The following is a 12,607-nucleotide window of genomic DNA, read 5'->3' as shown; positions in this document are numbered from 1 at the left end:
CGAAACACATCCATATATGGGGCTTTGATCTAGGTGGCGCTGTTGAGCCATTTCCCCCGTGCTAATCCTAATTTAAGTGCATTTTCACCAGGTTTCCTCCCCAACATGTTCAGGCTCTCAAATGTGTGAGTGCTCACGGCCCGCTCTGGATTTCAATAGGGTGCTAAAACCTGACTTTATTGGTGCGTTGACCCTAAAAGCAGCCCCACCTGTTGAGGCGATGGCACCAGCTGCAGTTGAAGTTGATCTGAGAGGAAATGCATTCTCCACAGCTGGTGAACTGCAGACAGGCTGGAGAGGGGAGAGGAAACGGGTCAACAGCTGGATCGATGTGCTGGAAAACAAACGCTCATCGACACATGACGTTATTTGCAGATCATAGAGTCCTGACCGCTGAACGCTGGGATACCCCAACGTGTCATGATAGAAACGCATAGTAGGGGGTTCAACTAGTTCAGGGGTGTCAAACTCAATTTAATTTCGGGCCACATCAGCTTTATGGCTGCACTCAAAGGGCCGGGTGTAACTTATATATAAATATATAAAATAATGTAATGTACTCTGCATTGGATTATTATTGGATAGGGTAATAACTTAGTAATTAACTACGTCTGAAAGCAGAAGTCTGGGGCAAATAATTGCAAGTCTCTTCAGAGAGCATGTCACAAAAGGATTTAAAGAGAAAAGCTGGGAAAAAAAGTCAAAAACAGAAGTGACATTTAAAAATAAAAGTAAAATGTTTAAGAAAAAATCAAATTCTGAGAAAAAAAATCTAATTTGAGATGCATTGTGGGACATGTAGTTTATGGGCAACGTGCTTCTGTAAATCATCATGTAACCGTATAATAAACATATTATATTCTTTGCAAGCTCTTGTGAGGCCACATGACATGAAGTCAAGGGCCGGATTTGGCCCCCGGGCCTTGAGTTTGACCCCCCTGAACTAGTGAAACAATGGCTTGGCTGATTTCGACAGTTTCGGAGTGGTTTTGGGGTCATTGAGGATGTTGAGTCCATTTCTGACATTTTCAGGGTCGAATATGACAGTTTACGCCCCCAGAAAGAGGTGGACTGATTTGGATGAATTTTAGGTGGATTTGGAGATTTAGGGGATTCTGGATCATCTAGTTACGACTTCCAACTGCACTACTTTTTAATAGTTGTATTAACTTATGAACATGAGATGCAAAATATCATCCCTGTGTTGTTTTGTTATATTGTAAACTGTATTTAATTAATGTGCGGGCATGTATGGATGTGTGAGCATGTTTAATGTATATGTTTATATAGATAATATATTTATTCGTTTTATGTGGAAATGCACTGCGAGGATTGCTTTTTTAAATGTCGTTGTACCTGGTGCGATGACAATAAAGGAATTCTATTCTATTCTATCTGAAATGGACTGATTGCTTATTTATTTGAAGAATAATTGTCCACACAGTCGCACCATTACTCATGTTAGTCAGAATCAGTCCACATAGAGTACACATATGGCCACTTTCTGGTTACAACTGCAATTTCTTTATCCTGATCATTTCAGAAATCCCCGATAACCCCCATAACCACTGAGAAACTGTCCGAATCGGCCAAATACCAACTATTGTCCACGTGCTATAATGCTAATTAATGCTAATGCTATAATGCTAATTAATGCTAATGCTATAATGCTAATTAATGCTAATGCTATAATGCTAATTAATGCTAATGCTATAATGCTAATTAATGCTAATGCTATAATGCAGGTTAACACCCGGCAGTGAGCTGGAGACCCTTCTATACACTTCTATCATAACACTTCAGGGTATTCAACATGTTCGGGGTTCAGATACTAAGGAGTCCATTTATTAACACTGACGGCTATAAAGTTGTTCATAGATATTATGTGACACCCCTGACATCGTTTAGGACGGTCTTGACTCAGATCGTTTAGGACGGTCTCGACTCAGGACAATACATGCAATAGAGGAGTGGGCACATTTCCATCAGCTGCATTTATGTATAACATGTGAAAAATGACAATGAAAGAACGGCTGTTTCAACAAAGTCTCCTTACTGGCTAGAGGCATCATTTCCACGGCGGTGAAGTTGGTGATCTTCGTCTTCGTCAGCTCCACGCGATGATACTCGTAGATCGTCCTCCTTCTGACGTCTGCATTAAAGGAGGGAGAAAGAGAAACAGAGATGACAAACTGGGCCCTGCAGAGAGAGAGGAGGACGCTGCTCTTGGACATCAGCCCACTATCTGGTGAGGAGACGATGCCAATCAGACCGTGAGCAAAAGAGCTGCCTTCCTATTATCTGTAGCAGCAAGTCGTCAGCTGGGAGAAGGAGGGATTGATTGGACACATCTCTAAAGGGCTGTTCCTCTTCCACACATCTGCACTGCTACGGAGCGCCATCAGAGACAGCCCGAGCCAGAGGATGGTTTCCGTCACGCCATGTTCCTGTCTTTACTTTTTACGGTTGAGCATTCATACGTTCTGCATGCTCTGCTCTCCAGCTTGACGGCATCATGCCGAAACAGATCTGAGTGTAATCTAAACCACGGTTGGGTTGATCGAGAGAGTACATGTGAAGCGTGGATCCCCGAGATGCTTCTGTTGGCTCGACCAATGAGCTACGGAATTGAAATTCAATACAGATGTACAGCTTGAACAGACCGGTGTTTTAAAGAGGACACGTGCGGCTGATGTTTCGGTGTGTATCAGTGGGGTTTTCTCCCGGAGGCCGAGGGAAGCCCGGCTTCCCCTGTTTTTTCAGATTGTAGTTATAATTGTAATAAATAAATAAAAATACTTTGTTTAGTTTCGGAGATTCTTTGCTGTGTGTTACTGCCCGTCTCTCCCCATTCTCACTGAGTATTTTACAAAGAGTGAAACAGCGCCCCTCTACATGTTATGGTGGAACAGTAGATTGCACTCTGCTGCGAGAGGAGGCCAGCCGAAACTGGCTTCCCTTGGTGAAAACAAATGGAGGGATTGACCAATCAGACAAGGCTCACGTCATGGCCCTGCCAACCTGTGATTGGTCAGGGCCATGCCAAGGCCTTTCCTCACAATCCAATCAAATCGCATCAACGTAGTGTTGCAGTGACGCGTCCTAAAACCCGGAAGTAAGCTGCGCTCCGTTTCCCTCGACAGAAAGCAACAGGATTTCTCCATAGGATTTAGGAAAATAGCTGGAAATAAGGTCAGTGGAAAACGAACCTGTTAGATAAATGCACGTTGTGTTCAGCCGGATAATATCCACATGTCTTCCTACTTTATCATTTTCTAATCATAAATCTAATCGATAGAAGATAGATAGCGTCACTGCACCTCTCTCACCGCCGTTAGGAAGGAGCAAGCAACTGAAGCAAGTGCAAGTATGGAGGGTGGAGCAGCAACAACAAATCCAATCTGATGACAGGCCGATGCCCAAACTGGAGCGAGTCGGACGTAAGACGTTAAAGGTCTCCTGATGTAGTTTGTGAATGAATGCTTATTGGAGTTTGGGCTGGAGAGTGCGTGCGGACCTGTCGGCTAGATAGCAGGCGTGTGTGAGTCCTGCATCTGTGTGATACACATGTGTGTAAAATGATACCGGGTGCTGTAATCACTCATCTGGTTACGTTATTACATTAGGCGCGTTCACACCGCAGTACTTTCCCACTTCAGTTCCGAAATGTTGCGTTCACACCAAAAAGAGCCGGAACTCAAATGAGTTCATGAGAACCTTTGCTCTCTAGCGGGGAGGGGAAGGGGGAGAAAAAGGTTCCTGTGTCTGATTGGCTGGGCGGATTGCAAACCACGCCCCGTCAAACTCCCATTTTATTATCCTCGCATTAGCATTATTAGCATTAGCATTAGCTCAGCGCAGAAACGCAGAGAGACTAACTTATGGCAACACAAAATAAAACATGGAGCGGTGGAGATGAGGAGGTGTCGGCGTTCTGGCGATTTACTCGGAAGGCTTCAGTAGAAGCTGCTGGGACTCCCAGCAGCTTCTACTGAAGCCTTCCCCAACTCCGGGGACTTCCGGCCGGGGCCTCCGGGCGGCAGTATACGCCGTGAAGTGGGTTGCGGCCTGCCAGTAAACCCAAAGCAGAAGAAGAAGAAGTGAACTAAAGAGTTCTCATGAACTAAGTTCTGATGAACCTTGTGGGGAAAGTACTGCGGTGTGAACGCTATTGACCACACCCCGACCCAAAAGAAAGGACGTATTATTGGCTTCCCCTAATGTTGTCCCCACGCCACGCTACAGGTGAATATCAGCATGGAGTGTCTCTCTGTGATGTCTCCATGCTTTTCAAACCGTATACAGAAACGTATAGAACGCAGTAACGGGAAGGGGAACCCCCCAAACAGCAGAACGCAGTAACGGGAAGGGGAACCCCCCAAACAGCAGAACGCAGTAACGGGAAGGGGAACCCCCCAAACAGCAGAACGCAGTAACGGGAAGGGGAACCCCCAAACAGCAGAACGCAGTAACGGGAGGGGAACCCCCCAAACAGCAGAACGCAGTAACGGGAAGGGGAACCCCCCAACAGCAGAACGCAGTAACAGGAAGGGGAACCCCCCAAACAGCAGAACGCAGTAACGGGAAGGGGAACCCCCCAAACAGCAGAACGCAGTAACGGGAAGGGGAACCCCCAAACAGCAGAACGCAGTAACGGGAAGGGGAACCCCCCCAACAGCAGAACGCAGTAACGGGAAGGGGAACCCCCCAAACAGCAGTACCCAGTAACGGGAAGGGGAACCCCCCAAACAGCAGTACCCAGTAACGGGAAGGGGAACCCCCAAACAGCAGAACGCAGTAACGGGAAGGGGAACCCCCAAACAGCAGAACGCAGTAACGGGAAGGGGAACCCCCCCAAACAGCAGAACGCAGTAACGGGAAGGGGAACCCCCAAAAAAGCAGAACGCAGTAACCCCCCAAACAGCAGTACCCAGTAACGGGAAGGGGAACCCCCCAAACAGCAGAACGCAGTAACGGGAAGGGGAACCCCCCAAACAGCAGAACAGGGACCCTTTAAATCCATTCAACTGAACCTGACCCTCTCCTTGGTGTGTGGTTCTTCTCATGTGACTGGACGCTGCTTCCATCACGCTCCAGACGTCTGATCAAAGCACCGAACGAGAGGCAGCAACCTGAGAGTAAAAGCTCCCTCTGGTGAGGGGATTATCTTTGCACTAATGACTCGATAGAGGTCACATGGAGGTCAGCTACCCGTCCTGGAGCTATTGAAGTTGGGGGGGGGGTCTCACACACACACACACACACACACACACACACACACACACACACACACACACACACACACACACACACACACACACACACACACACACACACACACACACACACACACACACACACACACACACACACACACACACACACACACACACACACACACACACACACACACACACACACACACACACCAGAAAGTGGCCCATTTCTTCTCTCCGTGGACTGATGATTTCGATGACTTAATGGTGGATGTTGGAGATTAAGGGGACGCCGGGTCCTTTGGACAGATTGCTTATTTATTGGATAAACAATTCCCCACGTTAGAGATAATAATCTTAATCTGGCGCTCTCTATATCAAACGGTCCAACACTACTCATGTCAGAGAGAACAGATATATCCACTCTCGGGTTGATCCTGAAAGTGTCAGGAATGGATAACCCCAAACCACTTCCAGACCAGTGATTTATGATACTGACACGTAGTGCGTACCTGGCTCTCACTGTAATGGATTACACACTTTGGGTTGTCTTCCGATCGACCAATGCAGACAAATGCACCCATGATCATATCTTCAAACACGAGGCATCGATTCTTCAGTGTGAACGGCCCGCTGGGTTTGGCACTCAGTTTGTTCGATGGCTGGACTTTGAATTCCCAGCTCATGCTGCAGCAGACGGTTTGATCCAGTCCTCACCGTCTCCCGCAGCAGCTGAGATGAACACGCGTCGACTTCCTGTTGTGCAACAAGCAGGCGATGCTCGCAAAGTGCAGGGCCACGTCTGACGCTACAGGGCGGGGTCGACATCACGCACCTGTCGGAACAAAGGTGCGTGCACACAGCGAGCGTCCTGAAGCTGCTCCACCAGGACATGGATGGGAATAACCTGCAGGGGTTGCCATGGAGACGTTGGGCATGCCAGCTCCTTCTTACCGGGCTGCGGGCTGCACCGCGAAGAGGAGCTCTAACTACCTCCAGTGACATGTGACTCAGGAGTGATGTGGCCGGCGGAGTAATGATCAGATCAGGTTCAAGCACATGTTCAAACCTGGGATTAATAAACGCTCCCAGAGCTATCAGTCCAGAGAGATGAATGTTTTCAGTGTTTAGCGTTCTTATCTGATCCCACCGGTTCTCTTTCTGTTGGTGACTTACTGAGACGTGTCCGTTGTTTCTCTGTTCTGCAGCAACTCCACGGCTGCCTTGTTCAAACCAGGGAGAAGCTAATCGTGCTAAAGCCGGCTAGCACGGTGGTTCGGAGCAACGGGTGGAATCTGGAGAAGGAAACCGAGGATGCTGGGTAAACTGAAAGAGAGGAAGGAGGAGATGTAGGCCGACCCCACTTCCTCCGCTCATCACGGACGGCGTAGGATCACTCGCTGATGGACGAGCTAGGCGTCGCACGGAGTATCTGTGGCGCAGCTTAAAGAGTTGTACAGGAACATGGCTGCACCTTTCATTCATCGAGGCTTCCTTCAGGTCCTCCACGAGTCTCTTAGCCCAGAACGCCGTGTCCTCGTGGCTGAAATCATCTTTATTTCACATTTTTACATCAGCTTTGATATAAATGATATATTTGGTGCACCTGGCAGGAAAGCCATTTTCTTCTCTGTGTTCTGATTCGGAGAAATAAGGTGTTTCAGAACATGGTGGTTCCGTTCACTTTGATAACTGGATCGCTGTCTTCACTTTGTCCCGTTGACACGTGTATTTAATGCTACTCCTTGCACTTAACGTAATGATATCTACTCTTAAATTGTGTTGGCTGTAATGTAGCGCTTGTGCTTACAGTCTACAGATGTTAACCGTTCACTGCCAACACGTTTTGTTTATTTTCTTTCTCTATAATTGTGTAAATCTTCTCTTTGAAACACGCGGGACAGAAGTTAGAAAGCTCTCCAGAGACGTCTTCCCCCCGAACAACAGCTCAGTTTCCATCGTGGTGTCATCACGCGGTGTCTTCAGGCGACGCGCCACTCAGCAGACCTTCACATCTAAAGCGTCTCTCTCTACCGGGTGTAGCTGTAATCGCCCCCCGATGAAAAACAGCCCTTCTTATGAGCTAAGGTTTAAATCGATGGCGTCCAAGTCTCACACACAGGTCTAAAGGACTGAATCTATAACACATAGGTGTGAGCAAGCTCTCTGATTGGTCAATAGGCGTGTTTGATTCCACGATCAAACAACGGTCAAATAGAACGTGCCTTTTCACAACAAGTCAGTATCCCTCCGCGTCTGAGAAAAACGGTATACCGTTGGGCCGAAAAGCAAACTGCCTGCAGTTTGCTTTTCGAACTGGAACAAGAAAGCAAATGCCCGAATCAGCAAAGGCTTTTACCACCATCCAAGGAAGTCGGTGAAGCCTGGGGATGCGGTGTGGTATAGCATGGAGCCCTTGGGGGTGAACAGCCTGGGGATGCGGTGTGGTATAGCATGGAGCCCTTGGGGGTGAACAGCCTGGGGATGCGGTGTGGTATAGCATGGAGCCCTTGGGGGTGAACAGCCTGGGGATGCGGTGTGGTATAGCATGGAGCCCTTGGGGGTGAACAGCCTGGGGATGCGGTGTGGTATAGCATGGAGCCCTTGGGGGTGAACAGCCTGGGGATGCGGTGTGGTATAGCATGGAGCCCTTGGGGGTGAACAGCCTGGGGATGCGGTGTGGTATAGCATGGAGCCCTTGGGGGTGAACAGCCTGGGGATGCGGTGTGGTATAGCATGGAGCCCTTGGGGGTGAACAGCCTGGGGATGCGGTGTGGTATAGCATGGAGCCCTTGGGGGTGAACAGCCTGGGGATGCGGTGTGGTATAGCATGGAGCCCTTGGGGTGAACAGCCTGGGGATGCGGTGTGGTATAGCATGGAGCCCTTGGGGGTGAACAGCCTGGGGATGCGGTGTGGTATAGCATGGAGCCCTTGGGGGTGAACAGCCTGGGGATGCGGTGTGGTATAGCATGGAGCCCTTGGGGGTGAACAGCCTGGGGTCCATGATGACCCGCATTAGTGAAGAGGCTGGCACTGCTACGCGTTACACAAACCATTGCGTCAGAAGCACCTCAGACAGCGGCTGGCGGAGGCCGGGTTGGAGGCCAGAGACATCATGTCCGTTAGCGGGCATAACAACGAGTCATCGCTTCGCAGCTACTGGGCTCCATCTCTGGACAACAGAAAGATGTGGAGCAACGCGCTTTTTGCCGGTCCGGGACACGCCATGAAACGGGAGGAAAGCTCTTCCGATGACCTACCCGGGAACACCACGGCACCACCTGCACACAGTCTGGCATGGAGTTCATGGAGAGCTGTTTCAAGAATGGCACTTTTAATGGCAGCATGACATCCACCTTCATTCTGAAGCCAACATGTTAAATATGTAAACAAATAAATAAATAGCCTAATTCAAGAATTGTTTTCAATAAATTGTTTTCAATAAATTGGTTAATAATATATTATTTACTATAATTATATCAATAACTGTAAGCGGGGTAGCAGGAGTGTTCGATTGATCGGCTAGCGTTACCAAGGGAACTACTTTATAGGAACTACTTTCTGACAGAGATGAACTCAAGCAGAAAGTGTAGGTTTGAGAGCAAATTAGCCACATTATGAAATTACTTTACGATATTGTTGATTACAATGATAGTTTGTGTTATAGAATCGCAATCATACACTTGAGGCCATTGAATGTCATTATTGGTACGACAGTACTGCGGCAGGACCGAGGCGCTTGCGCCGAGGTCCGTACGACAACTCATTATTACGGCACACTGAGAGTCGGGGGGGAGGGGGTTTGAAGAGTCGCTCCTTTTACTCACATTCGCTCGAAGTGTAATGGGGTATAATTGCAGAGACTGAAAGCAAACGGGAGATCTGGAGCCGAGAGAGAAGAACGTCAGGAAACGTTTAGAAATGGTGGATAAAAAACTGATGAAACGACGCAGGGAGATAATATCAGAGGGACTCTTTAAAGTGGAGACACTACATACTGATATACACCTGAACATCAGCAGGAAAGGACTCTTTAAAGTGGAGACAATACATACTGATATACACCTGAACATCAGCAGGAGAGGACTCTTTAAAGTAGAGACACTACATACTGATATACACCTGAACATCAGCAGGAGAGGACTCTTTAAAGTAGAGACACTACATACTGATATACACCTGAACATCAGCAGGAGAGGACTCTTTAAAGTAGAGACACTACACACTGATATACACCTGAACATCAGCAGGAGAGGACTCTTTAAAGTAGAGACACTACATACTGATATACACCTGAACATCAGCAGGAAAGGACTCTTTAAAGTGGAGACAATACATACTGATATACACCTGAACATCAGCAGGAGAGGACTCTTTAAAGTAGAGACACTACATACTGATATACACCTGAACATCAGCAGGAGAGGACTCTTTAAAGTAGAGACACTACACACTGATATACACCTGAACATCAGCAGGAGAGGACTCTTTAAAGTAGAGACACTACATACTGATATACACCTGAACATCAGCAGGAGAGGACTCTTTAAAGTAGAGACACTACATACTGATATACACCTGAACATCAGCAGGAGAGGACTCTTTAAAGTAGAGACACTACATACTGATATACACCTGAACATCAGCAGGAGAGGACTCTTTAAAGTAGAGACACTACATACTGATATACACCTGAACATCAGCAGGAGAGGACTCTTTAAAGTAGAGACACTACATACTGATATACACCTGAACATCAGCAGGAGAGGACTCTTTAAAGTAGAGACACTACATACTGATATACACCTGAACATCAGCAGGAGAGGACTCTTTAAAGTAGAGACTCTACATACTGATATACACCTGAACATCAGCAGGAGAGGACTCTTTAAAGTACTCACTGGGGATCTGCTGGATCTTGTGAACCACCACGAAGGCGTCCGATAGGCCCACTTTCACCGGATGATTGACAGAACTGATCAGGGACAAGTCGACGGGAACCTGGAAGAGAAGAGGAGGAAATCCATGACCAGAAACAGAGATCGTCTGACGGCTCCGTGTCCGCCTCTACGGGGCGATATGCAACGGGTTTCTGAAGCCAGGCAAAGATGGTTTCTGTAGAACTTGTTTTAAAACGTTTTCTGAGCTATTCCTCTCCTCGCTAACCTGCAGGCACAAACACACACCCTGACCCCTCGATGGAGGAGACGGTTGTTTTGTATGAACGACCTCTGACCTCTTTGTATGCGAACACGATCCTGCCGGTGTTGTGAAGCGTCGCCTGGAAGGTGAAGCTGCCCAGGTTGTAGTTGTCCTGCAGGTGGACGTGGTCCCACTGAACCACCAGAGCAGTACCTGAAGCACACACACACACACACACACACACACACACACACACACACACACACACACACACACACACACACACACACACACACACACACACACACACACACACACACACACACACACACACACACACACACACACACACACACACACACACACACACACACACACACACAGGTGAGGTGAAGGTAGTGTCTCATTACAAAATCTCTGATAACTAATGACGTTTCAAATACCATCTCTACTAGTGTGTGTGTGTGTGTGTGTGTGTGTGTGTGTGTGTGTGTGTGCGTGCGTGTGTGTGTGTGTGTGTGTGAGGCCATGTGTGTGTGAAGCCATGTGTGTGTGTGAGGCCATGTGTGTGTGTGAGGCCATGTGTGTGAGGCCATGTGTGTGTCAAGCCATGTGTGTGTGAAGCCATGTGTGTGTGTGAGGCCATGTGTGTGTGTGAGGCGACGTGTGTGTGAGGCCATGTGTGTGTGAGGCCATGTGTGTGTGTGAGGCCATGTGTGTGTGTGGCGACGTGTGTGTGAGGCCATGTGTGTGTGAGTTCCACATGGCCCCACAGGCAGATGCTGGGTCAGGGACACCAGCATGGACCCCAAAGCGTATCGAGCGCTCGTCGTCTGGAGGTTTGCCCGATCGATAAAGGTTTGTTTCCACCACTCAGCCATTATCACGTCACGGTCTGAGCCCGTCGTCGTGGATCAGCTGGAGTCCAGGCGCCTCAGGGGTCGGAGTAGAGAGGCAGGGCAGAGAGGTTCATCCCATCTTTCTGGTAAACAGGGTTTCTCTTTCTGGTGGAGGTTCTAGACGTTCTGCACCCAAAGCTTTTGTTTGTTTGTTGATAGAGAGGTTCGGGTCCTTGGTTCGGGTCCTTGGTTCGGGTCCTTTGGTTCGGTCCTTTGGTTCGGGTCCTTTGGTTCGGTCCTTTGGTTCGGGTCCTTTGGTTCGGTCCTTTGGTTCGGGTCCCTTGGTTCGGGTCCTTGGTTCGGGTCCTTTGGTTCGGTCCTTTGGTTCGGTCCTTTGGTTCGGGTCCTTTGGTTCGGTCCCTTGGTTCGGGTCCTTTGGTTCGGTCCTTTGGTTCGGGTCCTTTGGTTCGGTCCCTTGGTTCGGGTCCTTTGGTTCGGGTCCTTTGGTTCGGTCCTTTGGTTCGGGTCCTTTGGTTCGGTCCCTTGGTTCGGGTCCTTTGGTTCGGGTCCTTTGGTTCGGGTCCTTTGGTTCGGGTCCCTTGGTTCGGTCCTTTGGTTCGGGTCCTTTGGTTCGGGTCCCTTGGTTCGGTCCTTTGGTTCGGTCCTTTGGTTCGGGTCCTTTGGTTCGGGTCCTTGGTTCGGGTCCTTTGGTTCGGTCCTTTGGTTCGGTCCTTGGTTCGGGTCCTTTGGTTTGGGTCCTTTTGTTCGGGTCCTTTGGTTCGGGTCCCTTGGTTCGGGTCCCTTGGTTCGGTCCTTTGGTTCGGTCCTTTGGTTCGGGTCCTTTGGTTCGGGTCCTTGGTTCGGGTCCTTTGGTTCGGTCCTTTGGTTCGGTCCTTTGGTTCGGGTCCTTTGGTTTGGGTCCTTTTGTTCGGGTCCTTTGGTTCGGTCCCTTGGTTCGGGTCCTTTGGTTCGGTCCCTTGGTTCGGGTCCTTTGGTTCGGTCCTTGGTTCGGGTCCCTTGGTTCGGGTCCTTTGGTTCGGTCCCTTGGTTCGGGTCCTTTGGTTCGGTCCTTTGGTTCGGGTCCTTTGGTTCGGTCCTTTGGTTCGGTCCTTTGGTTCGGGTCCTTTGGTTCGGTCCTTTGGTTCGGTCCTTTGGTTCGGTCCTTTGGTTCGGGTCCTTTGGTTCGGGTCCTTTGGTTCGGGTCCTTTGGTTCGGTCCTTTGGTTCGGTCCTTTGGTTCGGGTCCTTTGGTCGGGTCCTTTGGTTCGGTCCTTTGGTTCGGGTCCTTTGGTTCGGGTCCTTTGGTTCGGTCCCGTCTGATCTCTACGGATCTTAAAGAGTGTTAAGGTATAAAACAAGTACGTTTGAGGGACCAAGCGGTCAGCGTGCGGTCGTTAGCTATTTATCTAG

At 48.9% G+C, this 12,607-nt stretch overlaps 1 protein-coding gene across 1 annotated transcript in view; it reads right to left on the bottom strand.

Annotated features, from left to right (window-relative positions):
• Window positions 1–12,607, bottom strand: part of LOC117443340 (uncharacterized) — a 62,419-nt gene that overhangs the window by 30,896 nt on the left and 18,916 nt on the right. The window contains exons 5-9 of the mRNA XM_071202584.1: window positions 11,391–12,528; window positions 10,454–10,572; window positions 10,119–10,218; window positions 2,057–2,152; window positions 210–291 (exon numbers count right to left, since the gene is read on the bottom strand). Coding sequence (XP_071058685.1) covers window positions 210–291; window positions 2,057–2,152; window positions 10,119–10,218; window positions 10,454–10,572; window positions 11,391–12,528 — 1,535 coding nt within the window. The remainder of the gene's footprint in view (window positions 1–209; window positions 292–2,056; window positions 2,153–10,118; window positions 10,219–10,453; window positions 10,573–11,390; window positions 12,529–12,607) is intronic.

Source organism: Pseudochaenichthys georgianus, unplaced genomic scaffold, assembly GCF_902827115.2.
Source record: "Pseudochaenichthys georgianus unplaced genomic scaffold, fPseGeo1.2 scaffold_589_arrow_ctg1, whole genome shotgun sequence".
In the NCBI taxonomy this organism is placed as follows: Eukaryota; Metazoa; Chordata; class Actinopteri; order Perciformes; family Channichthyidae; genus Pseudochaenichthys; species Pseudochaenichthys georgianus.
Note: the sequence above shows the minus strand (reverse complement) of the source record. Positions and strands in the feature narration are given on the sequence as shown.